The 27077-nt window shown below is 34.2% G+C and overlaps 1 protein-coding gene across 7 annotated transcripts in view; it reads right to left on the reverse strand.

The window, feature by feature from the left end:
• The window catches only part of NBEA (neurobeachin), a 459156-nt gene that overhangs the window by 200712 nt on the left and 231367 nt on the right, over positions 1 to 27077 (reverse strand). For all 7 annotated transcript variants that reach the window (XM_077173791.1, XM_077173789.1, XM_077173793.1 and 4 more), the window contains 2 exons: positions 22579 to 22687; positions 18366 to 18532 (listed from right to left, as the gene is read on the reverse strand). In XM_077173791.1, the coding sequence (XP_077029906.1) occupies positions 18366 to 18532; positions 22579 to 22687 (276 nt within the window). The remainder of the gene's footprint in view (positions 1 to 18365; positions 18533 to 22578; positions 22688 to 27077) is intronic.

Here is a 27077-nt window from a genome sequence, read left to right on the forward strand (position 1 = left end):
GTATTACTTTTCAGAAAGAAAAGACATTTTATCACAAAACTTGATATTGTATTCACATGAACAAACAATGTTTTCCAGAGATCATTTAAGAAACTGAAGGCTGATAAAATTACGGGAAATGACTATATATGATCAGAATGGCTTTCATCTGCATTTTGTTAGACCCAGCATTGATTTCACTTTTCAGCTGTGAACAGCAAGAGGCCAGCTGTGGCCAAGGGAGAGAGCAAGCAATGAACCAGGGTCACAGTAGAGGCTGAGTTGTCAGAAAATTTAACACTTTTAATGACTAAATCTCGGCAAAAAAATCTTCGAGTTACAACCACTTGAAAATTATATCCAGCGGGTCCCACAAACTGTCAGAGAATAGAGGATTTAATTTATGACAAAGTAAAACCTTTGAACTCTAGTTATGTGAATAAACAGCATTATAAGGGGAAAACAAACAAAGCAAGGAAAATATAAAATACACTGCCTTCAAGGCAGAAACAACTACATTTTACTTCCTATTCCCAGATGTGTTAAGGGGAAATTTATGACAGCATACTGAAAAGCAAGATTCCCATTGTGAAACCCTTCACATTTATTTAACTAAGCACAATCATTGAAAATGACCTTTATCCAAACCCTTCACAGCTGTCTTAAAATGATCTAAAACTATTGCCAGATTTTCTTTAACTAACATTACTTAACAAAAAGTCATTACCCCAGGGACATATTACACTACTGGCAAGTAAACACAAATCCATTTTAAACAACACGGTACAAAGTTTTAATGAAATATTGATAACAAATTGAAAACTCCCCATTAAAAAGGTGCCAAACAATACAAATCATCTTAGTTTTCTGCTCTAGCAATAAATATTATTTCCCTATTTCTGATAGCATATTTATCACCTATTAGAGATACACATAAAGAGAAATATGGCTACTGCTTAAAAAAATCTTACATTTAAAACCAATATTAAATGAGTTATCAAAATTATTTTTAAATGAAACTGTTCTAGCAGCATATAGTGAAAAAAATATCATCATCTGGTCTTCAAAGACAGCACATCCAGAGTGTACATTACTCTATAAAATTAAAGGGCTACTGACAATAAATTCATATGGCAGTTTTCATTGCAGTGCACTAATAATTTAACAGTGCATTAATAACATTTGGTTCCAAGACTTAAAAAGCACTGTGTCAAAACAATGAACACCTTAATACTTGTCTTTTTTTTTAAATGAATACTAAGCATTAAGATTAAAAGATTGTTACAGGAGCTGGCCCCCTGCAGGTCCAGGTCAACTGACAAGGATTAGGTAAAAAAAATTTTAAAAATTAATCATACTTGTGGATTCAGAACAGAACAGCTTAGTTTTTAAAATAATAGTATAGAGCCACATTTAATGTGGGTGCATACAGTGGGAAGGGAAGGAGAGGACTGTATTAAAGGGCTGGTTAGTTCAGTAAATCATGGCTTTAAGATAAAGATGATTACAGTGGTTCCTTGGTGTGAGAGGAGAAGGGTACAGGAGGTTCATTTCACCACCAAGTAATTATGCTGACCCAGAGTGTTACCATTTATCATGGCTGAAAGATGACACTCACTGTTAGCCAAGGGAAACTGCTAGTCAAATGCTTCCATCTAGATCAATACACACCACATTTTTCTACAGCCAAAAGTAATTATACAACAGCAAACTTCACAATCAATACACACTCGAGCTAACTTATATTCTGCTGTACGGACATGAAGGTGTAGCACTGTTAGCTCCTACTGAAAGCTACTGCATGTGACCCAAATTAAAGGGTTTCCCTCTGCCATTACAAAGGATTTTGCTATTTTCTGAGAAAATCTGTATCCTGTTTTCTCTGTCATTAAAAACAAAGAACATCCATGCAGCTTTTAAGGATCTGCAGCTGAAACTGATGTTCATGTTATCATTTCATAAAGTCTCACTTAAAACAAAATAAAAAAGAAAATCAGTCAATTAAAGAAAAATCAATCTTCCTAACCATTGAAAGCTGAAATAGTTTCTGAGGCATTAGTTTCTCAAAGCTGCAGTTGAAAACCTGACCTTTGTGAACTCAAGATATCAGAAAAGGGAGAAACATATATACCTGAAGTATTAAGTCAATGTCATTTTCAGTATTACACACATAAACACATATTCATATTTGTTTACACACAGATGCCCACATAGCATTACCATCAAGCCAGCTAGGACACAAAATTTGGCTTTAAGAGTTTAGATTTTGTTTCAAAATATATCTAAATGTCAGTTTTGACAACTGCCTTCAAAAAGGCAGAGCTTAGTCTTATAAACCAATCTAACCCATCAAGAAAGGTTAGAGGGAAGAAAAAAATCACTACTTCAGTAAAAAAAAAAAAATTGACATCCAATTTTCAAGCTGATTTATCAGTGGAAAGATAAAATTGATAGTTTGCCATTACTGGCTAGCAGGCTGTCTAAGAAAGCTGTTACAAAGCCTTTCATTTTGATTTAGCCACATGGATCAATACAAACCTATACTGTTTCAATTTTACAAATATTGATTTTCTGATATAACCTCTGCAGGAGAACATTCATCACCTGCCATACTAAAAAATATTGAAATTTATTTTGTAAACTTTGATTCTCAGCAAAATATACCATTCTACTGAGTGAAGTGGAATCTATTTTTCCAGATAACAGCTAATCACTGCTAAAATGTGTTTTGAGTAATATCCTTTTGCCTTTCCATTTCAGAGTCTGACTAACACTGTCAATCCTTTAACTGGATTCATACCAAAGATCATAAAATTTCCCTTTGTTTTCTCATCAAGTGTTTTGAGATTCCTAGCAGTTCTAATGGCCAGAACAAAATAGAACTTCAAGTTTAAATATTCACTATTTTGCTTCCCAAAGCTAAAAACTCACAATGCTTCAGGAGGATGATTTCTTTTCTTAAGATACCAAAGTAAAAACAAATTCTTTAAGTAGAAACAGCTATTTAATGAAACAAAGATCTTTTGTCTCTATTTACACAACAATACTATTTTCACAGGCTGTTCTAATCTGCATAATGTGTTAAGAGCGGTGTTATTCCTCAGCATTCAAAACATACTATTTTTTTGTGTTATTTGCTCATGTATAGGTATAGATTTTTATGGCAGCTCATTCAAACTGATATAAATACTGAATTCATTTTGAAAAATATTTAACATTGTAGAGATAATTCTAATTATACAGCTTTTCTTGTTCCAAAGTATTTCATTGAAAGTGTCTATATCAAAAGTAACTATTCAATTAAGAAAAAAAAAAATCAAAGTTTGAACCAATTACTTACTTTTTTATCCCCTTTTTTCCTGATCCTGAAAAGCCCTCTTATGAGCTGTTTCAGACATTTCTGAGTGCCACATTGCTGGCACTGGTAGATACAGATACACTAACCAGCCAGGGCAGCAATACTGGGAAGACACTGAACAGGTTTTAAGAGGAAATACCCCATGGATAAAAGTGTAAGATAATTTTCTCAGCAGTATATGAGAAATAAATGAGAAAAACCATAATACTATGTTGGAAGGATACAGTCCAGGGACAAGATTTAGGCAAGAACTAATGGAACTAATGAATGTGCACTTGCTAACTAAATTAGCAAGTGCACATTAAGAACTTGTGCTGGTAACACAGTGAAATTTAGATTGCTGCTTACTAAACAGAACTCTGAAAAATTCCTAAATTATTAAGTTAGAAATTAAGCAAATGCCTGAAAAGCAATATTTTCATCATGTAAAGAAGAAAAGAAATTCTGAACTTTCTTTGTAAATTTAATGTCATGAAAACAGGGTAGAATTTCTTTGTAGACTTAAGACTCAATATGTATAGTGTGTACACTGATGTAATACAAGATATTATTATCTTTAGCATTTCAATATTAAACTCGTCTTCCCACATGTACCTGAAATCAAAAAATACCAGACATCAAAATACCTGAATTAAAAAAAAAAAATAAAAAAAAGAAAATTAGCATCACAAAAATACTATAAGACACAGAGGTGAGAGAGAAAGCCACAGAAAAGGAATCAGAATCATTCAATTGAATACAGAAGAACCTTGCTAGTCAAATCAGATGTGTCCTTTCATCCTGTTCCAAAAATGCCAGAAACAGTTCTTAAGAGCAATGGTAATGGCTTATGCAGCTAAAATGGGATCTGTATGAGCCACAAATCTTGTTATGCTGATGCTGGTTCAGATGATGATAACCTAACCATCAAAACAGTGAACACAGTGAATCTGAGGCATAGAAAAACCTAAAGAGCTACACAACTAGAGCATGTTTAAAAATAAAGCAAAACAGTACTAAATATTTAAGACCATTCTCTTAATAGAAAGGCTGTTTATTAAGCTCTACTTTTAGTGCTTTTTCTTCCATCATCAGATTTCAAATCACTGTGTTAGCAGCGCACCATGATTCACGTGTTACAGATGGGGAAAACAAGGTGGATAGAGAAAGACTGATATGATTTATTCAGCGTTGAGATGTCACCCTCACTGGCACCAACAAGAATATATCTTCATTATTTAGGGCGTAAAGTGACTGCTTTCATAGCTGAAGTAAGATCCTTGCTCTCCCATATGAACTGTTCTGTGAATTCTGGAGGGGAGAATAGGTGGAATGGTTGGTATGTCTTGGTTGGAAGTACCAAGCCCTGGTTTGTTTTTGACATTCAGTAAATCCCATAAATGTGTATATTTTCAACAAATATTTAAAATGCTACAAGAAATTTGAATAACTGTAATTGTAATCTCCATATGTTATTCAGTTTTTTTAAAAAACTGCATTTTCAAAATAGAATTATGTTTATAATAACAAAAATGTATCTTCATTCAAAATAGTATTTAATAATATCTCTCCTAACAGGGAAAGACATGAAAGTAAACAGTTTTTAAATTTTTTTTAGTGAAAAAGTAAGGCTTTCTTAGTCTCTTTTTTTTGTTGTTGTTGTTGTTGTTGTTCTTTGTATGTTTTGGTTTTGTTTTTTAATTTTTGAGGGGGTTTATTTTGAAGTTTGGTTTTTATTTAATGAATAAACAAAAAAAACCAAAGAGGTAAAATATCTTCTTGACACTTGGGCTGCCATCATCTAATAAGAGCAACAAATAAGTTTAAAAATACAGCATTTATAGTGAATGTGGTTAGAGAACCTTTCTTTTATTAAGGCTTTTCTGTATCTAACAGTATTCAATATAATAAGAAAATGACCTTCTAAAAAGTAATGATGGTGATTATCCATATAATGGCTGTAGCATGCAAATATACATCAGCCATGTAAAGGAACAAAAATCAGGCAGCAACTTTGCAATGCTTAAGGGCTTCATGTTTTACAGCACCAGAATTAATGGAAAAGTTAATGTAGCATTGAATAACAGTGAGCTGCTCAGCTGCTGCTACTGCTGCAGAACATTTAGATCATGGAAATAACACATCGTTTTTTTCACTCTTATTGCTTTCCTGACCCACAGATAAACAACTCTTACCCACCCTCAAAATCAGATGCAAATTATTTCTGCATTACCCAGGAATGTTTAAGAAATATGCCTAAACATATAATTTGTCACTTAATGCAGTACACAAATGAAACAGAATTTTGCATTACTTCTACCTCTTAATTCTAGATTTCAATACATGAAACAACCAGATAAAATAGTCATTTTACATCCCCGTTTTTTTCCCATATATTAGGGAGCACAAACTATGCATGCACTCAGTAAAGCATAATTTGAAAACTTTTCATTGACCCAAACCTACAGGAAAATTTTTGGAAGGTAAGAAACACCTAGGTACTCTAAATAGAGACACTTAATGGGCTCAAAATTGAGTTGCACAGACAATTATATTTAGGCAAAAAACTGAGGAAGAGTCCATAGACCTCACAACCATAATCCCATAAACCATTTTCCCCCTTCTTTATTACTGAATGTTTTACAAAGAAAAAGACAGAAAGTTGCTATGTAAAGACAGAGAAAACTTGGAATATACCATCAATCTTTCCCTCCTTCAGACAAAGACCCAAAGGCTCTTCTTATCTTGATTCAAATGTAAAATGTGAAGACATAGAAGAATTTTGATTTTCTATTATGGCAACTAGTCCTTCCTAGAATTCCCAAAAATTCTTCTAGTTCATAAAGGAATTCAAAATTTAATGTTTCTCCATTGATGTTGGATTAGTAATTTTTTTTTAATTTTGTTGCTGATTGCCTTTTCTTGCCATCAGAGGGAGAACAAAGTGATTAGTGGTGAACACAGCTATCGAAAGTGAGAAGATTCATCCCTTTCTTTTCTGTTCTCAAAATAGTGAAAAATGTGATACTATATTGTAATTTAGCTCAAAAGTTAATACAAATGCTTGGCTGATACTTTATAGTTTCACTATTGATTGCAGACATGATAATAAAAGTTGGGGAGGAAGGACCATTGCTTACAAAGGTTTTCTATTTTCTGTCAGATCAAAACCCAGAGGACTACAAAGTGACTCTTCAGTCACACCTGAAGCTATTTCTCAGTACTTGTTAGGTAGTATGAAAACCTTCCTTTCCCTACCTTGCTTCATCTGTTGTCCAAGTGCCTGCAACTTCTGGAGCAGATATAATCATAAGTTATATATACACCAATTATATCATTCCCTGACCTACTTTTATGCTTCTCTAATGTTGGTGATGATATTAACTATGAATTTCTAACAGGGTTGAAAGAGTACCAGTAGCAGCTATGTATCCTACTTTTACAACTATTAATGTGGATGAATATAGAGATAAACCAATAAAAATTTCTGCCAATGGAGAGCCAGTGGAGAACCTAAGATGTCACTGGCCCAGGAACTCAAATATTTACTAAGAGATACCTCAAAACTTGCCTGTGATTTAATATCTCATAAATGTTATTGAAACCATAAATGACACAGAGGTCTATAGATGTTTACTTGTTATGGAATGTCCATCAGGGCTTTTTAATTTTTACAACTGAGATTTTGCCTACAGATTTTATGTCTTTTTGAAAACAGTAGCATTACAACTTTACTGTGAGGAGTCTGAAAAATTTAACAAAAAGAAAAAAGGTAAATACATTTTCGTAATCCTAATAGACAACAAGTTTTTAGAAGTACATTTTTTTCATTTTAGTTTACTCAAATTGATCATTTGTAGATTACTTTTAAAGAACGGGAATCCTCTAAATAAATATTGCATTGAGAATGCCACCCTTAGAAATTTGTAAGTGTAACTGAAATAAAAGAGCTATACTTTCAAAATAGGGCATTCCTAAGAAAAGGTCTCTGTTTAAAATTTAGTGGTGTCCAGCAGAATCTTTTGAAAGTCCCTGCTGAGTTGGTGATCACTCACTTTAACAGCTTAGGAAAAGGTTATCAAATGATACAGTTGTACAGGGGGTACCATAGATAAAGCCCAACACTGACCTGTAGATTCAGATTGTGCAACAAACATACTAAAAAATTTATGCACATGGCCTACACTGGATCACCACTCAGAAAGGAGCATGAATGAATACCCCATGGAGGCCAGGTACATCAATTTTGTTATGGTGTGTGTTTCAGAAGAAACATGTCTGCTTCCTTCTGGGGAAGATAATATATTCCTCACCAAGCAAGAAGAATAACATAAACAGTATCATCTGTCAAAAATCCCAGTCAAAAACTAAGCCTCAGCATACTGATAAGCTAAAGGACAATTTACTCTAAAGAAAAACATAATTTCTATGTAAAAAAAAAAATTCCTTTTTAAAAAGACAGTTTATAACACCTTATTTGTTAAAATGTAACAGACCATTCATTTTTCCTTGATAACATTTCCAGAGAAATTGGCCATTCCACACAAATTTCCAATTGTTTTTTTTTCAAAATTTGAATACCAAGACTGTTAGAAATGAAAGGTAGTGCATACGGGGGGAACGATTAAACAGTTTGTCTATCTGGGTGCTCTAAAAGTATACTTAACTGAGATTTTTTACCAACTCATCATGATGCTCTCACATGAAAGGACTATTAATAAAGGAACGTTTTTTTTCTTATTCAGACTTGTCTGGCATTTGGCCAAAAAAATATCTGGTAGCTTTTTATTTTCTCTCATTCTTCTCAGTAGTTCTTAATTTAGATTAAATAATAAAGGATAGTAGATTCTGTTTTAGTTTGGGAGATACATATTAAAACTAGCTTCTGGCTGCTCTTCTTTTGCGACAGGTTTCACTCAATTTTCATAATTTTTAGCTCAGCAGTTCAGCATGAAACTCTACCACTGAAAATACTGTCTGAAGTTCACTAAATAAATTTCCTCTACTATTAAGCTGTCATCAATTTTGAAAACCTCACATTTTATTCAAGACTGTAGAAGAGCTTAGGGTATTATTCAGTGTAAAAGATTATTATGTGTTTAAAAATAATGCAATGTTACCTAACAGAAATTGGAAACTTTAATGTCTAGATATTAAAGAAATGAAAGTGAACACTTTTTAATACCAAAACAACATTCCATTCACCATGAGGCAAATATATCATACTTTACTTTCCTCCATGTTTTCACATAGCACAAGATATATTATGCATAGAAATTATTGCACTCTTATGGCAAAGTATCCCAAAGGCTTCAGTAGTTTTTATAAATTGAGCCTAAGAGACATCAAATTTAACTTCCTCTTTATGTACATTTTTATTGCTTCCTACCATAAGTGCAAACATAGGCTCCAGTAAATCATCTAAAGAAATCTATTTCACATGAATATTTCCTAGATTCAGATTGTGACTGTAACAAAACCAAAAGCATCCCTGATCAATAAATATAATTTGATATCAGGAGAAAAGTGGAAAAAAACAACAACAATGGGAATCTGAAAAATTAGGACACTCTAAGAAATAATTTAAATATTAGTGCTTTGGCACAGTGTATACAGACTATTTTTCAAAACAATGGTTAGCATTCTCAAGTTAAACACAGAATCTATGTAGTTTATGAATCTTTTGGTGGATTTTGTAATAATCTAGACACTTGGATAATCTGCTACATTATTGGGTTTTAAAATGGTTCAGTACTATTGAATGTTTAAGAAATACTTATGGCATAAGACAGTATATTATTGAAGCTGAAACAATCATTGGACTCTGTTTTATTCATCTTCATCTGTTTTATTGAACTATCTGCAGGGAGCTTTATGGGCGTACGATCATGTCAAGGTCACAGGATTAAGTGAGCAGTGATGACAGTAAACAAGACTTTTCTGTATATTTTAAAGGGTCTTACTGAGTTACTTAAAATGCCATAAACATAAATAGTCCCCTATCTCTACAACACATCCATGACAGATGACTTCAAAATATAACACTCCTGAGCAATGGAGCTTTACAACCTAACCAACAGTCCATATTATTGACAACAGTTACCAATATACTGGGGAGCCCAAATACTGGGAGAAGCTTGCAATTTGTCACCTTCAGATATATTATATCTGTAAGTGTACAAGAAACAGATCTACAACATACATTAAAACTCTGTGTGAACAGAAATTACTGCTGAAAAAAACAGATCTTACAGATTATGTAAAAATATAGTCATAAAGAAAAAGTATATGCATAATGACAGATGTATCAAATCTGCATAAACTTTCTAAAACCAGATAATAAAACCAAGCTTACACAGTACTTTCAATATCAACTTGAATGATGTAATTAGTCTTTAGAATTATACTGTGCATTACCTTGTCTGTTTTATCGACAAGGAATGCAGTATAATCATGCACAGCAATCTCCTTCAAGTCATGTAACCACTATGACTGACATCTTGTTTCTGAATCAAAGTAAATCTGTGTAAACTTATTTTTTCACTGTTTTAAAAAGTTAAAATTAATTAATTAAAAACCCTCAAAAAACAACCAAACCAACTAATCAACAAAAAAAAAATCCACAAAAAAACCCCAATCAAAAGTGATCAATTGAAACAGAGACGTACGCTAGGAATATTTTTCAGAAATCAGAAATGTGAGCTGTCTAAGGATGAGCTGTCTTCACAGCTTAGCATCTCTGAATATACAGACTGGGCTAACAAAAAGCATACAGAAACACCAAACTCAAGGAAACCTGCAAAACTATATTAAGGTAAGAGGGAAGGGACAAGACTCTGGTTCTGGTCTCTGTGTCCAAGTAACCACACTCCTCCTGTACACCTGAAGACAGGACTTCCTTCTTACATGGCACTGGGAGCAGCAATTCCATATGCACTTGCCTCTTGCTCTCCTGTAGCAGTACTGCAAGATAGGGCTCCAAGAATTGGCTTAGGAAAGCTCTAAAATATTTTGAATGAGGAAGGTATTGTACCAGAGAGAAGTAAAAATGGAGCAAAAAAAATCATCACGAGGGTTGATTTTTTTTCCCTACTGTAGAAAAAAAGGAGAAAAATAAACCCAACAACAGAGCAGACAAGAGAAACATATCAGTATATTACGTATATTAGGTGATTACACATTATTGTGAGGAAAAAGGTACTAAGAAGACAAGAGCTAGGTTTAAAATCACATATAATTAGTCTAATTTTAAGCAAAGAAAATTATCTAATAATGTACATGCAATTCAACTGTAAATCTCTCAAAGACATGGAGCAGGTTTCCTGAGGTGTTTGCAGAATTGCAATTTGTATCCCACAATGAAAGGGCGATGCAAAGGATGTGATTGGGATGTACCACACTACACCTGCCTTGGTGCCTGGAGATGATTTAAACCTCAGTTGCTTTCAAACTTTCTTCTCAATTTCTGAAATTCTTTGAAAATATTATCATTGGACATAAATACCTTTAAAATAAAAAAGTACAGGACATTAAGCTTTTGAGACAAAGAGAATCAAAATTGTTCCACTGGGTTTTCATCTCTGGTTAAACCTTGCATTTCTAATGTCTACAAGAAGAAATGTTGGATAAGTCTACCAAAACATTACAGATTTTTCTCTTAGGAAAAGAAAAAAAATCTACAGCTTGGCATTCATCTTCTCTGATATATTTGAAGCATCACATAGAAAAGAACCCTGGATTGTAATGGCACCTAAAAAAGACTTAAAAATAGGGTCTTACCCATTTTATGTCAGAAAATAAAGAATATGTCAAAGAATTTTCATTTCTGAGAAAATACAGTCTTCTTAGAAGCATAAAATTTTCTTATTCAGAATCTTCAGATCTATGACTTTTATTCTTTTTTTTATTCTTTGCTTTCTAGTGTTTTATATGGGGAAGATGGAAAATCCACTGCTATATTGCCCAGGTAATACTAGGTAGACTTGTGAGGAAAAGTGAGCAAAGTGGTATCTAGCAATGAGAAATTCTTCCCTCATGTATTCTACTGAGTTTCTACTTCTTTCTCAGTTTGAGGCAGGAAAAGAAGAAGAGCAAGTGCTAGCAACATTGTCTAATATCAGCAACTGTTAGTCCAGTCTGCTGAGAACCACTGCAGAGTTTGTTTCTGCTGCAGGAACTAGGAGGAAATCATGAAGGCAGAAGGTACTTTGAAGTCCTATCAAGACATGGAAAATTCAAAATCAAGACTGACTGAATGTGAGATTCCTCGGGAAACCCTGAGTTGAAAATTCAAGAAGTCTGAGTATTAGATGGATCCATCAGGTCTCCTTGTCCTATCTTGCTGTTTCTTAATTGTTCAGTTATAGTTGAAGGTTACAGGGCTGGATGGACCACAGGTCTGAACCTTTATGGCTGTTCTTGTGACTGGCTTCCCTGGAAGCTGAGTGGCTGCATGTGCATGCACATGGTAAATCCATGGCCAGATTTAAGGAGGAGCAGAAGTCACCCTCAGCCTGCTAATGGTGGCCTTTCTTCTGGTATACCTATAGTCCTACAATAAATACATAAATGGCAAATTGACTGTATGAAATTTGGATCTGTATTCCAATTACTGTTCCAGTTAAAGAAAATATTGGCATCTAAAGATCTGTTTTCCCAAAGTCTTAAATAAAGAAAAAAATTTACAAAGCTTCCCTTTTTTTTTTTTTTTTAGGGGAACCCCAAATTTAGGCAGAAAAAAGCAGGAAAAAAATCCTCTTAATGCAGAAGTCATAAGGTGAAAGTGCAGAAGACTTCCTTCTTTATAATGAAAATAAATGTACTGTACTTCCTAGAGAAAAACAAGTCACTCCGTAGAGTTGAACAAGTCTTTCTTGAGCACCACTTGTTTCTCAACATCTGAAAACACTGCCTCTTTCCAAAAATAATATTTTCTTATGAGGTTTCTTGCAGCTGTGGGAACAAATCTGTAGAACAGTGCCACAGTTCAAAACAACTGAGCAACCTTGCACAAATACAGAACTGAACAAATCCCACACACACAAGTTGTTCAGTTGCTTGTACAGACCATCTCTGGTAATACAACACTCCTTTCTTGGCAGGTATCTCTCTATACTGTAAGTATCACCCTACACCTAGTATTAGAAAAGGATACAGAATTCTTATATCCCCCTTTTTCCATCATGCTTGTCAAAATTCTCAGTTCCATTAGTAAGAACTCCTTCAAAGTCTTTGCCTTCCACCGCAGTTGTAAGCAGTTAGGGAGGGAGGAAGAAAGAGGGTATGCAATGGGTGGAGAAGCCACACAGTTGAAAGCATAGTAAGAAAGTTAAAAAGTGGATTGAAATGTAGAGTACTACAATAGAGTGATCAGATGAACAAAATCATCTCACTCATGTTTAAATCCTACTATAAATGGATAACTAATACTGGACTGAAAATATGTTGCTGACACATTCGCTGATCTCAAGGTCTCTCAAATACTGCATTAAATTAATAACAACAGAAGATAGGAAAGCCTTTTCTTAATGTTTTGTTGTGATGAATTAATTTCAGAACTAAATATTTGGAACTAGTAAAAGGATAGCTGAAGAACAAGCTAAAAAGTGTGCAGTTTAATCTGACCAATTTTGAAGAATATATTCTGCCAAAAAAAAAAATTCCACCAATTTGAGAAACAGAAAATTCATAGTTTTTACAGAGTATGTGTAAAAAATGCAAAACTTTAAGAGACCTTTCAAGAAAGGGCGCGTCAAACATGCTTCTGGAACCAGTAGACAGGATCTGGTCCTACATCTTTTCCACTGCTAAAACCCCCTTTGTAATTTATGCCTAGCAGTTAAAATGAGCCAGAAATGAATGAATAGCTAAACCAAATTAATCTGATTAGCAGTAGGGGTTAGAATAGGTTCTATGCCTTTCTGAATTTCCTAAGACATCATTGTATAGTGATGGAATCAGAGAATGCCAAAGGATGGCTGTAAGGGAAACAGCGTTCTAAATTCCTGTGATCTGGTCTCCCTCGCTGTAAGCTGGAACATTTGCTTTAGAAACAGTGTTTTTCCAGAATCAACTTATTTAACTGCCAACCCCCATAGGCTTGGGAAAGGGAGTTCTCTTTCCGTTCTCATCCCTCTGGGCCCCCAGCAGAACCCAATCTCTTCAGAAGTTCACACTACAGAGAGAGACAAAACTAGCTGACTAGCAAGAAACTTTTTATTTCCAGCCTGTCTCCCCAGACGAATTTGGTCTTCACCACAGAATGAGTTTGACAGCTCTGCCCTCCACCATGAATGATTAATTTGTTATGGGTGTCTAGTTTAACCAAAGATGGATTTGAACAGAAAAAGCCCTTGTGTACTTGCTGTTTGGTACAGCTGCTTTAATGTAGGTGGAACCTCCTTCCTTAAATCACAGAAAGCAAGAGAACCAAGTCTCATTTTTAAATGTCATTTTTCTCATTATAGTAGTCCTCCTGTGAATACCAAAACTGATCATATGCAAATATCTATGACAAGTATTTCATATTTAGATTTTGAAGGCTAATTGGAATTCTGAACTCCTTTTATTGCTCTAAATTGCTTTAAATTTATACAAACTGTAAGGTAGAAATATTTATATTCAGTATACTTGAATAAAAGTTTTGAAAAGTTGAGGTATCTGATAAAACCAAGAAGCTGAAGTAAGACAGTAAGAGCTTATGGGCCAAAACACAGGCATTCATATGGTTGATGAGAAATTTGAACTGTGTGTACAGACAAGTTTTACAAAACTTTTTTTTTTTTTAAATATGTGTATGGGGAGAGACACAGATGGGGAGGGAGAGAAGCACCATATGAAGCTGACAGAGAAGGCAGAAGGAAGCATATGTTGTGACACGAAAACTATAACCCTGAAAAAAGCTGAGGGTAAGTGCTGGCTTAAAGAAGCTAGGAATGCTAAGCTATGAAACACCCTGTCTGATTCTTCCTGATGTTGCAGATTCCCTCTGAACAAGTGACAATGCATCAAAGAAATAACTAGCTCATCAATTTCTCATCTGAATGGGAAAAACCTGCAGAATTTTAATTTTGATATAATGTTGAAAATAAAAAAAGGGGAAAAAAACGAGTATGTCTAGGGTAAGCTATTACAAAGATATGTAAAAGTATCAAATTGCCCAAAGGAAATGGAATCTGTTTTGTTGAAGGGCACAAACAGGATTTATAACAAACTAATAGGATTTATTTTGAAATCTATTATGCTTTGTCTGAGATATGTAGATGAAAATGAGATGACTGAGTAAATTTTCATTTGTTATAAAGGATTTGATGCTCACACTTGGCAGAAACTGAGAAAAAGGACTTTGGGTTTCACTTTAAGATATAAAGGCAAAACATTTATGAAGGAGAAAAGAGGCTAACATTGACAAGCAATAAAAATGAAAGTTTTTTCTTAAACTTTTATTTGCCATTTTTAGTCAGAAGAAGATGAAAGAGTAAAGAGATTCTTGGACCATTCAAACTACTGATTGATTAACATACAGACAGGAATTTGTTATACAAATCTTTTATTCAAGTTGTGGAGTACTAGCCTATAATTAATATTACCTTCATAAATTAATAGCTAATTAGGAAGCTAACTGAAATGCAAGTCACCTATTAATTTAGGATATTTTTAGTTAAGCTATCTATATATAACTATAACTTAGAATTCAAAGTCTCATATGGTATTTTGTTGGCTCATACCATTCAACTTCATTCTTGTTTCTTCAGACATTTTGGGAAGATTTTAAGATAATATATTTAAAATTCATAATTTACAAATACTATAAAATGTAGAATACCTCAAAACATAAGACCTCTTGCTTTTCCTCTCATTACTAACCTTCTGTGGTTCTTAATAGTCTCTTTGTTTCTTAATGAACAGAGAGTAAGCTTTGTGGCACCTACAGATTAAATAGTAAATGCTGGTTGCTGCTTTCTGCAAAGACAATATGCAAAGACACAAAACCTGGGGAGGCTTACAAGCTCATTGTGTTGAACTGCAAACACAAGGAAAAATTTTCTCTGCAGTTGGGTCATATTTGATGAAATGAAACCACTATTATTTGCAATGTGAGCATCTCTGTTAAAGAACTTGAAAATTGTTTGTTTGTCTTGAGAAGAGATAAACAAAAACACACAGGCAAGATAGGACAAGAGGAAATGGCCTCAAGTTACGCCAGGAGAAGTTTTGATTGAATATTGGGAAAATTTAATCACCAAAAGCGTTGTGAAGCATTGGAACAAATTGCATGGGAGGCGGTTGATTCACCATCCCTGGGGTTGTTTAAAAGACATGTGGATACAGCATTTAGGGACACGATTTATTGGTGGATTTGGTAGTGTTAGGTTAATGGTTGGTTCCAACGATCTTAGAGATTCTTTTCAATTGAAATGATCATATGATTCTGTACATATTTGTACTTTTTGCTGCATTGGTAGCTGCTCTGTGCAGATAGAGAGCTGAAGCTTTGAAGAATCACACTCATGTCTGCACAAATATTTTCCTATCTTATCCATTTTGGATGCCAAAAGGCATTCCTATTACCCAAGTATTCATTGCAAAGAAGTGATGGCCTGTTTTTCACCCTGCTCCACCTGAGTCAGAGAAGGATCTCCCTAACTTCACTACTTCAATGAAGGGTCTTCCAGGGCTCAAGTTGAACAGGAGATGAGCATTGTGTCTTCAGAACTGAGAACACTTTTCCCAATGGAAATTTTAAAATCACAATAGAAGTGCAGAGGTCTAGTGTGATAATGTGGTTTTTGTGTATTTTTAAAGTAACTCTGTATTCCTGTCAGGCTGTATCTCTCAAGGCACATAGAAGCATGAGTTTATAAAGAGACTGTTAATGCTGTTAGCTCCTTGTCAGGAACTAAAAACAGAGATGAGCCCTGTTGTGCTTTGTGCCAGCCAAGACATGAGGTGTATATGGTTTTGGAAGCTATCTTGACCTCCATCATATAAAAAGTATTGGAGTATCTAATTAACAGCATTTTTTGCATTCTGTGGCTGAGAAGTTTTATGAGACTCCTCTCCATTTTCCGCCCTTAAAGCCTTTCAGACCTGCCCACTGGGCGACATTGGTCCCTAAGAAGGCTCAGAGGTTCTTCCACTGGGCATCTCACACTCCCTGCTGCCATCCCAGTCTTCCCCATGCACAGCCCACTAGTCCCACAACTGAAAGTGCCCTTGTGTGCTGAATCACAAAGCTACCATGGCACACATGGCCAAACTTGCAGTGCAAGGCCATTTCCCAACTGGATCCCACAAATGGGGAACCCCACTTGGAGACCTTGTACTGTCACCATGTGCCCTTTCTCCAGGTTGAGCCGCTGCCTGTGGCTAAAACACAACCAAGCCAAACACCACAACTAGCACTGCAAGCATCGAAAATGGAAAGCAGCTCTGCCAGTAACTGAGAAGTAGACAACACTGGACAAGTTGTATTACAGGGATAAAATAAAAATTTCTTTGGTTTAATGTGAGAAATTTCATGGGTTTGTCAGAGGTGTCAAGCTACTTTATGGCCCATTAGAAACTATCATGGACTCAAGGGAAGAAAAAGCTGCAGCAATGGACTGTTGCCATTTAAAAAGCTATAAATAGTCCAGGAGATAAAAGCTTTTTGGCCCTAAGAAGACAGAGTCTCCTAGAAAAGGTAGTCACCAGGATCTTATTTAAGTCAGCAAAGTGTCTGCAGCCATTCACAAAGTTGAGCAACAACATTATTAAAAAATTGCTATTAATTATTCAAAGACCTTAAAAGGAGTGAAAATTGCATTTATTTTCAGCATGTTCAAGTCTCCAGACACAAAGCTTTAAGCCTCAACTAGAGATAACATGAGCATCCCTTATGGACTAAGCCTTGTCTTGAATTAACCATATGACAATTTTCTACTTGCCATTTTTGTAATTTCCCTCAGAATGTCTCTGGTGTTAGACATCAGAGTTTCTGTAAGACTGAATTTCCACAATTTCTACCATCTTAAAAAAATAAATACATTTCTATCATCATCTGGGAGAGAGTAATTTCTTTAGAAGAAACAGGGATACTGAACATGAAAAAATTCATTTTTGTTTTGAACATGGTATAACTGCAAGAACCAACTGGATAGAATTACAAAAAGAATGAACAGTATATGTGCTATTTATTAAACCTTATTGCTGACACATCAAATTTATTACTTGGAAACTTTTCTAATAGGCTTAAACCCTAACTATGTAGTCAACATAAATGCAAATATGTTTTGTCAAAGAATATTTATCTAGAAAATAGTTTTTGTGTTATCCATCTCAACTATGTTTTTCCTGAAAAGGTTTATCAGAGCTAAAATGGATCTTTCTGTTCTTCACTCCATGATTAAAAACAGATAACCAAATTTTACAGCTTGATTTTCTATTAAATTCTATTTATCTGGGAGCAGGACTTCCTTGATTTCTTTTGAATCGTTTCACTCTGAATAAATAATCAAGTATTTGTGGCTAGAGTGCACAAACAAGAGAGAGAATTGGCAGACTCGACTTTCACAGACAGGGCACTCACATGACAGACCCAGGTTCAAGACCTTGCTATGAATGGAGGAAAAGAGCAATTTCAGCTCAAATCTTTCACATGTGGGTCAGCACTTTAGCCACTGGCTATTTTTGTGATTCTGAGAAGCAAGGCTCTTCTCTTTGGCATGATGTAAGAAAACATTTAATTTCACTGCTATCTTGAATGGAATGAACTTTTAAAACTGTGTACTCAACACAGCTCTAAATAAACCTCAAATACTGTATCAGTATATATATATATATATATAAGAATATATATAGAAGAAATTATATATTTTAGATATTTTTAAATGAAATTTTTAACAGGAATACCTGCTTAATTGAGCTGCACTTTGTTCAGCTTTGCATATGCTACATTTAAGTAAATTTAAACCCCTAATAAAGTCGTATTTCAGTTATACCATGCCTGCTTCTCTCAAACTTGGCAAGTAACATTTAAATCTGCACAGCTTCTACGTTTGCAGCTTACCTGTGAGAAACAGCTCCCCAGGCACCGTGTTTGTTCGTTAGTATGTTGAGTATCTTCTGTTTCAGCTGGTTGGCTGTGACATGGTCTCGATGCTTAGCAGCACTGATGAGGTGATCACACATCTTCTCCTCCTCTCTCCGGTCAGCAGCGTACTGAGCGCACTGCGACTGGCAATGAGAGAACATCCATCTCATTAAAGACAGGCTACTTATGATCGCCCTAAAATTATTATTTGTTTACCTCTCTGATTATGAAAATAACTCATTAAAGTGTTTTTTAGAAGTATAGGACATGCCATTTGTCCTAGTTTCATCCAGGACAGGGTTAATTTTTTTTACAGTAGAGGGGGAAGTAAGCATGTCCAAACTCTAGTGTCATTTGATACCATCTCATGTCACTTGCCAGGGGCAGGAGTAAGGGAGATTCTCTCTCTGGCCTGAGAGAAAGTGTGGCAGGCTAAAAGGTCCAGTATTGTTTTACTTACTGTGTAAACCATTTCTTTGTCTTATATCTATTGTTATTAATATCATTGCTGTTACTGTTCTTATTCTTATCTCATTGCCGTTTCCAGTAAATTGTTCTTATCTCAACTTGTGATTTTCACCTCCTGTGCCTCCACTTCTCAACACCACCATGGAAGGGGTGGGGAAGCGATCAAACAGTGTCTGGTTTAGGAGAGTCTAGGTGATGACACTGAATTTTTCTGCAGTAATATTTCTTGATCATGACACCATTCAATTGAAATGTCCTGTCATATATTATCCATAAACAAGCACTCTGTTAGAACATGTAAAAACTGAAATACCAAGGGCAAAGACAACAGAATTCAAATTAAAAACATTAAGCAATACATGTGGGTGTCTGTATATATGTGGCCATGGAGACACCTTAAAAGTTATCCTTTTGTAAATGTTTCATGTGTTCTCAGGTATAAAATACACCTCTAACGTACAGAGGATAATATAAAAGAAAAAATTATGTACTGGTTTTGATTTTTAAATTATATTAACACCTACAATTTTTTACATATTGATATTTTATTGCTACAGATGCTAAACAAAAAAAAAAGTATATTTTCTCTCTCATACCACAACATGCAAAATTTTGATAACATACTACCAATTCTAAAAACCCTAATGGATAAAAATATCACTAATCTTTTAAACTGAAAAAATCTAATAATTCCGTCATGTGTCCTTTGAGAGAAAACTACCTCTAAAATAAATGCTGTGGTTCTTGACCTTCACATGAATTTATTTCTAAATTGCTAGAATTCTAGAGTGTATTTTTGGTTTGATAAATCGCTTCTTTACATATAAGGATAATCTTTTTTCCATTTCTTTACTCAAAATCATGCTAAGTTCAAACTCAATTTCTTCTCCTCATAAAAATTCTTTCGAAATGTCTAAAGAAAGGGAAAGCAGCCAGAGTAATCAAAATAAATCCACTAAAAGTATAGTTTTCTTAGTATAAATTACGAAGGCTAGAATACTCTCAGAATAGCTAATTTAAAAAATACCCTTTATGGCACATTTTTTGCCCTTCAGTTTCTGTGCACCATTTCAGAACATTTAGCCAACACTCAATGCTGTAATAGTGCTCAATAGAAACCAATTTTCTAGTATTCAAAAGAGTAATTAAAATTAAGTTAACCTTATACTTTATATTTTATTCTTAATATTTCTGCACACTGCCTTTTTAGTACAGATCACATTAGCATTCAGTATGATTATAACAGTGTTCTTTCTATTGTGTTTACAGACATCATTTCAAGTAATCTATCTGGGAAAGAACAATGGTTACACTAATTCATAAAGGGTTAATTCATTTTCCAATTTATCTTCTTGTACAGGGAGGCACCAATTAGTACAATGATCTGCCTTAGTAATGAGGTTAATATTTCACCAGCTCATTGGACAGTAAAATTAAATTTTCATTTTTCTTCCTGAACAATTACAAAGGTTAACAAAATGAAAGTTAACTGTGAAATACCCATTCTGGGAGGAATTTTCCTGGCTGTGACTACAACTGGAGCCACAGAATAAAATTTAGATTCTGGTCCGTGGTCTATGCGGGAGACACAGTAACTTGGTGCAGCTTGGAACAAATAATTTCACTCATAATGATCCAATTAAAGTTTAAAGGACAGAAATAAAATAAAATAGTCATGCACTTCTCTAGATGAGAGCACTGATTAACATGCACTAAACCCCAGAAGGTATACCTATACAGTTTATTAAAACAAAATGACAGATATACAATCATGTAGCAGAAAACTACCAGAAATCTCTCTGTCCCTACTGCTTTCAAGTAGTATGAATAATAAAATATTCAGTTATATTCCCACCATTATTAAAGACAGTAAATAAAGCATTCTTTCAGACTCTAACCATCACCTTGTTTAAGTACTTGTGAATTTCACATTAAAACAGTCTACATTTTACAATTTTCTTTTATGATTTGCAGACTTAAACTTACTCGCCTAAAATGTGTACCTCAGTCTTTTCCTACAACAAATGTAATGGGAATTTTCATATATGAGAAACGTGTTGGTTTCTTTACCAGGCAATAAGACAGACTTCAGGCTACTCCTTTAGGGAATTTAGTTAATATTCTAAATCCTATTTGCTAACAGAAGCTGGAAGTTAATTGAATATTCTCATTCTGTCTGGAGTTCTGACAGATCTTATACCTCAATGTATTCTTCAAAGAGCAGATAACTCAATCTTCCATTGTCATCTTAGGTTACTGCATGATGCTCTGATAGATATCAAATGTTATTTATTGTTGAGGCAATATGAAACTTCACTCTGACATACACTTAATTGTAAATGCAATTTTATCTATGTTCAAAATATCCCGTATAAGCTTGGTAATAAAGTTGTTGCAATCCCACATGACGAGTGTCTGCTCTCTGATCTGACAAAATGAAGTAAAGGTTATGTGTATTCAAAATGACAACAGATATCTCTGTGTCTCACAGATCTCAGCTAGGTCAAGGAGCACAAAAACTAGTACATCAAAGTGCACATTTAAGAGAGCTGTTTCAAGGAGATAAAAACCTCATCAAAACTAATATTCCTGCATCTTATTTCTAGCCACCAGGTGCTTCTTGACATTTTCTGACTGATTAATAAATTGATATAGCTATTTATTATCATCAATACTAAGTCTGTCAATCTCAATCCTAAAGCTAGGTCATTTTAGCAGTAAAAGATGTGAAAATATAGGACTGCACATATATACCTACATCTACACAAATGTATGCAAACACAAGGCAGGTTCAGAAACTATAAAAATCAGTGATGAAATGCATGAAACACCATAAAAACCTACACCATATTTGATAAAATAATGAAAAAATAAAGTATTAAATTTACTCCATTACTTTTGCATTACTTTTTTTTAATAGGAACAAAATTAATCCTGTATAAATGATTGGAAACCTATGAAACTGAAGACATTTTAAAAACAGGGGATTTAAAATTTGGATCACCTTCAAGCAACATAATTTAAATTTTATACTGCACCGCTCATTGATGAAAAAGCAACCAAGTGTTGATTCCTTTTCAGAACAAGAATTATAGACATTTAAGGGTTATGGGAGTCAGCTTCTCTGTTACATCTTCCAATACTCAATCTTACTGTTGATAATGATTCCTAACTGCCAAAAAAGATATGCAGTATTGTATTTCACTATATAAAAAGCAAGTGTTCTAAAGTGCTCCAAAATTCAAAATGTTTGAAGAAAATAACCTTAAAATATTAAATCTGTTCAGCAAAACATTTCTATTTCTTATTTTTTTTATGACATACCTTAAGTCTATAATTGCTTTACTTTTTTACTGAACTCATACATACTGTTGTAAATAATCAACAAAAATAATTAATAAGATGTTTTGCATTACTATTTTCAATAAATCAGAAAAGTTCTTTGTAAACAAAAGGGTCCACCATATCAGATTAGACATTCTGATTAAGGCATTTCTTCAAGCTGTAAATGCTTTTATGAATTTCAGTGACAAGATGAGAAATTAAACCCATTCCTTGTGCTTGACATTTACCAAAGCTTTTAAAAACCAGTTTTGAAATGCTTTCAATGTAAATTTCTTCCTTGGAAGAAAAAAATAAAATCTTTATTGCAGGGAGTTACAGTCTAGGCGTCAACTGAGTGAAAACAGAGAATCAGCACTGCGCCAGCTCCCAGGCTTACCTCAAACTCAGCGTGCTTGTGGACATCTTCAGCTCTTTGTCGGTTCAAAATAAATTCTGCTTCATTTGCGACACGCACTATATGGTCTTTCATTGCATGGCACAATAATCTGAAATAGGAAAAATCAGAATCAGTCTTTTTATTTGATGTACTTCAAATAAACTATTTCGGCAGATTTACTTACAATGGAAAAAATCAATGAAACTTCTGTAATTAAATTTTGTGATTAGTTGAAATAAAAAAATAATTTTATCTAAATTTTCTGCATTGTGAAAGCACAAAGAAACCACATTAAATGGAAAAAAAAAAGTTTTCCATTTATTATTGAAGGCAAAAGTTCTTTATGGAAGAATATATTTGGAGTATATTTTTAACAGCAGTCTCAATATGAATACTGCACTGTCATTTAAAAAATGTAGAAAATTGCTTAAACTCTTATTCGTACCATTAAAAACATTAAATAGAGGTATTTCAATTTCAGTCTTAAAAAGTCATTATTGAAGATTTAAAATTCTATTAAAATTGAAAAGTAATATCAATATCTCTCACATATTTCTTCAAACACTACCATGAAAAGTACCTCACTTTTCCATGTTTTCAAAATATCAGAAACAGAAGGAAAAAACAGATTAAGAGTGGATTGAGATTGAGGATGCCAGGCAGCCACATTAATTTAGACTTTCCTAAAGACTCCTAAATACCACAGGGTGCATAACAAAATTGCATAAACAACACTGGGTTGAAAATGCCCTTGTGTTTTTGGGCAGCAATAATGGAACCAACTGCTTTCTTGTCCCTTTAATCCATATCTAGGGTTGGCCATTGCATTAAAAATTACTCTGCTCTTCTAATTGGCAGAGAGGAAATCTCTTTCAGGATGCAATGATCTGACAGGTCTGTTTAGGATCAGGAAAAACCATTTCTTTTTCTGTGGAACTGGAACATGGTCTGGGATTTTCCATCTTGCAGCATCAGGGAAAGAATTTCAAAGTTTCTTATATTAAGGCTGTGAAATCTCTAGTAAATTCAACCCTTATTTGGTGTTTCGTGTTAGAAGTAAAATTCATTATTATTAGAAATCAAAGTCATGATACTAGACCTTAAAACTGTAAGATGGAAAGATCTGAACTCTTTTCTTGCTTCCATTGTTCTACTGTGTGTGAAGGAAGGAAAAATCACTAACCCTGAGCTACTATTTAATATGTGTACATGGCAAGGGAAACCATAAATATTTGGGGCTCTGTTTTAGAGATAAAGATAAAAAAACTTGCATCAAGATTTCATAGTGGATATTCATGTCTTTAATAACCCTTTTTATTATATCTAACCCTTTGCTATTTTTAAAGCAAAAAGTTTTTTGCCAATTATAGCTGAAAGATCAAAGTTGCCTACCCTGAAGTTTTCAAAATTTAGCCTTATTTTTTAATCTACCCTGCTGGAAGATATGTTTCAGTATTTTATTACTGCTAAGTGTTCATATTTTTATTGTTAAGATGTAAGTGTAGGACTGTCTTCAGATGTGGATTAGGAACGAACATTAGTGGATGTCAGGAAGATGGGGACAGATCCTTCCTTGTGCCCAGCAACAAGACAAGGGGCAGTGGGCACAAAGTGGATCACAGGAAGCTCGAGCTGAATATGAGGAAAAATGTCTTTACTTTGTGGGTGACATAGCACTGCAACAGGGTGCCCAAAAAGGTTGTGGAGTCAGTCTCCTGTCCTGGAGAAATTCAAAAGTTGTCTGGACACAGTCCTGTGCAATCTGGGATATGTCAGTATTATTTCAACTGTGTCTTGCCAGTTACTTCATGCACTCTTACATATCTCTCACTGATTGTGACTTGTTCAAGAAAAAGATGAAAAAACTGTTTGTATGATCATTAACAAAATTAGGATTATCACAAAAGCGAGGCCATAGCCTCTTAGAAGTGTATCATCAATTAAATAATATGGTATCAATGTGTGGTAATAAGGGACATACTGTGGTTCACAGCAGAACTGTGGTAGAACTTCAAAGACTAAGTAAACAATGTTTTTCCATCTAGAAGACCATTAATAATCATGCTAGTCCTAAAATCCCTTGACAGAAAGACTTTGAAAAAAGAAAGGGTGAAAATCCAAGCAGTCATTTAAAAATCTTGTGTGCCTACAAAATAAGCCTTGACCTGGATGTTTTGATTTGCAAGTGCAAGAATGCAGGGCTGAACACAGAAGCATAATAAATTAAAGCAGTTAAATATGTCATCACTGAGAGGCAGCAACTACAAGGTTGCAGAAGCAATGTCTTACAAAGGTTTTTGCAAAGGTACATGTTTCTGTGCTTGCACTACTTGATAAAGAAAACTTACTTTTTGGATTTTAAAAACTCTATTAAAAAATAATTCCTGCTATTGGTTTTTAGTTTTAACTGAAAGCTACTATGTATTCTCAACATTCCTACTAAGTAAAAAATGGTAAAACTCTTTACTGGATTATAGCAGAGCCAGCTAATCCTGAATCTCAGATCCATATAGACATAGCATTACTCAGTATACTATCTTAACTGGTTTATACCTGATGAGCAAGCATGATAATGTTGTCATCCTTTGAATACTAACCAATTTATCTGTATCCTGAATAATTCAATCACATCCATGGCATAAGATTACTAAAAGAAGAAGAAACCTCCAACTTTTTGGCTTGAGAAAAAGTGCCTACAAGTTCTTTTTGTTTCTCAAGGGAAATAGAAGCAAAATTACTCAGAAAGAATCCCAAATTAGGAGAAATCTTACCCTCAGTAGTAACAAAGATCTCCAGTACATTAAAAAAATTTAAAATCTCCCTTCCCACACTAAGAGAAAAGAACAAGGATCTCTAGGTCAGCAAATTCACTCCTTCATAGCAACAGGCAACCACATAGTTTAAAATCTTTCATAAACTGCCTTTAGCTTATGAAAGGCATTTTCATTAAATCTAGTTCTTGAAATGTGTTTTCATTATATGAAAATGTGATTGAGTTACTTGCCTCCCACACAGCTTTGGAAATTTCTCTGCAGCTTAAAACCCTTTTCCTCTCCAATCCAAATGTATTCTTCAGCAGTCTTAACTGTCTCATTTTACACAAACCTTGCCCTTAGGTTTACACAATCCTTCCTTCTGATGATCTTCTGGTAGTCTATGTATTACAACTCCTAAGTAAACCAGATCTCTGATATTTCTTGGATGGCAAAACAGTAGATAAATTTTACTAATATCATAATTTGATTTTGCCTTTTCTGCAAATGCATATCCAAAACTGTCAGCAGCATTCTAGACAAATTCTAGTCACTATTTACATAGTAACATTAATGCTACATTATTTCAATGGAAATACCCTTTCTGATACAATTCTGTAATTGTTTTTCCTTATTCTGTGATTTTGCACAAGAAAATTTCAGTGACAGATTGGTCTTTTACCTCCTCAGATATTTCCAAAAGATGCATATATTTTCAAGAATATGAACACCAGGTACTGTTACATATATAAATATAGTACATTATACTGTATAACATTTATATTAATACAGGTTGAAACCCACCCAGTATAACCTGATGGATATTTCTGTCATCTGTCCAGCCAGGTTTCCCATCCACCGTTTTTCACAGAGCATTCTCTTTCTGGGGAAAAGTCTATTATCTGTATCTTTCCCTGACCATCATCCCGTACTTGAGTGACCATCCCACTCAGAAGCACATTGAGGCATAAGAATGGATGTAAAATTGCTATACAAAGGGGTGATCTAAAATTTGAGAGCTTTCCAATTTTCACTCTCCTTTAGAAAAAATCCTGTGTTCTTTAGTGAGATCTCCTTATCATGGTGATTGAGTTATACCCACATTCTCATTAATGATTCTAAATCCTCCCATCCATCACCCTCAACAGACCTAGAAGCTACATTTAAGTTGAGACAGTGAGGAATCAGGCCTTCTGGTCATACTTATACATTTCTACATAAGTAGCACTTCCAAAGGGCTAAGGATTCACCACAGGCTTGCTGTGCTTTTTATTCTCACTTCCAGCAATTCATGATTTACCAAAAAAAAAGCAAAAAAAAAAAAAAAGAAAAAAAAAAGGCAAAAAAAAAAAAAAGCCTTGAGTAAAAAAAGTAAAACATTGACCTTGTGTGACCATTTCTTCAGTTGCACCATTGGAACTCCTACCAGTATTGAAGACAACTGTGCTTGCCGGATGCGCTGATCTGAACCAAGAACTGATGACAAGCAAAAAATCTTATCTCCTCTTTGTGTGGTAATCCTTACTGCATAAGGTAGAGACTAAACACAACCTAACTTAAGGTTTCTCTTCACCCAGACAAGCTTGGTTTATACTAATGCCTACAAATTTACAAACCACAGTTAAAGTTCCTTTACTAGGAAACAGGCTTGACTTGGTTTTAGACTGAATCAAAAGAATTTCAGTAGGAAATCCACCAAAAAGCAGTCCAAAATCACTTGTGCCTCAAATCATTCTACAGAGAAAT

Source organism: Agelaius phoeniceus, chromosome 2 (genome assembly GCF_051311805.1).
Source record: "Agelaius phoeniceus isolate bAgePho1 chromosome 2, bAgePho1.hap1, whole genome shotgun sequence".
In the NCBI taxonomy this organism is placed as follows: Eukaryota; Metazoa; Chordata; class Aves; order Passeriformes; family Icteridae; genus Agelaius; species Agelaius phoeniceus.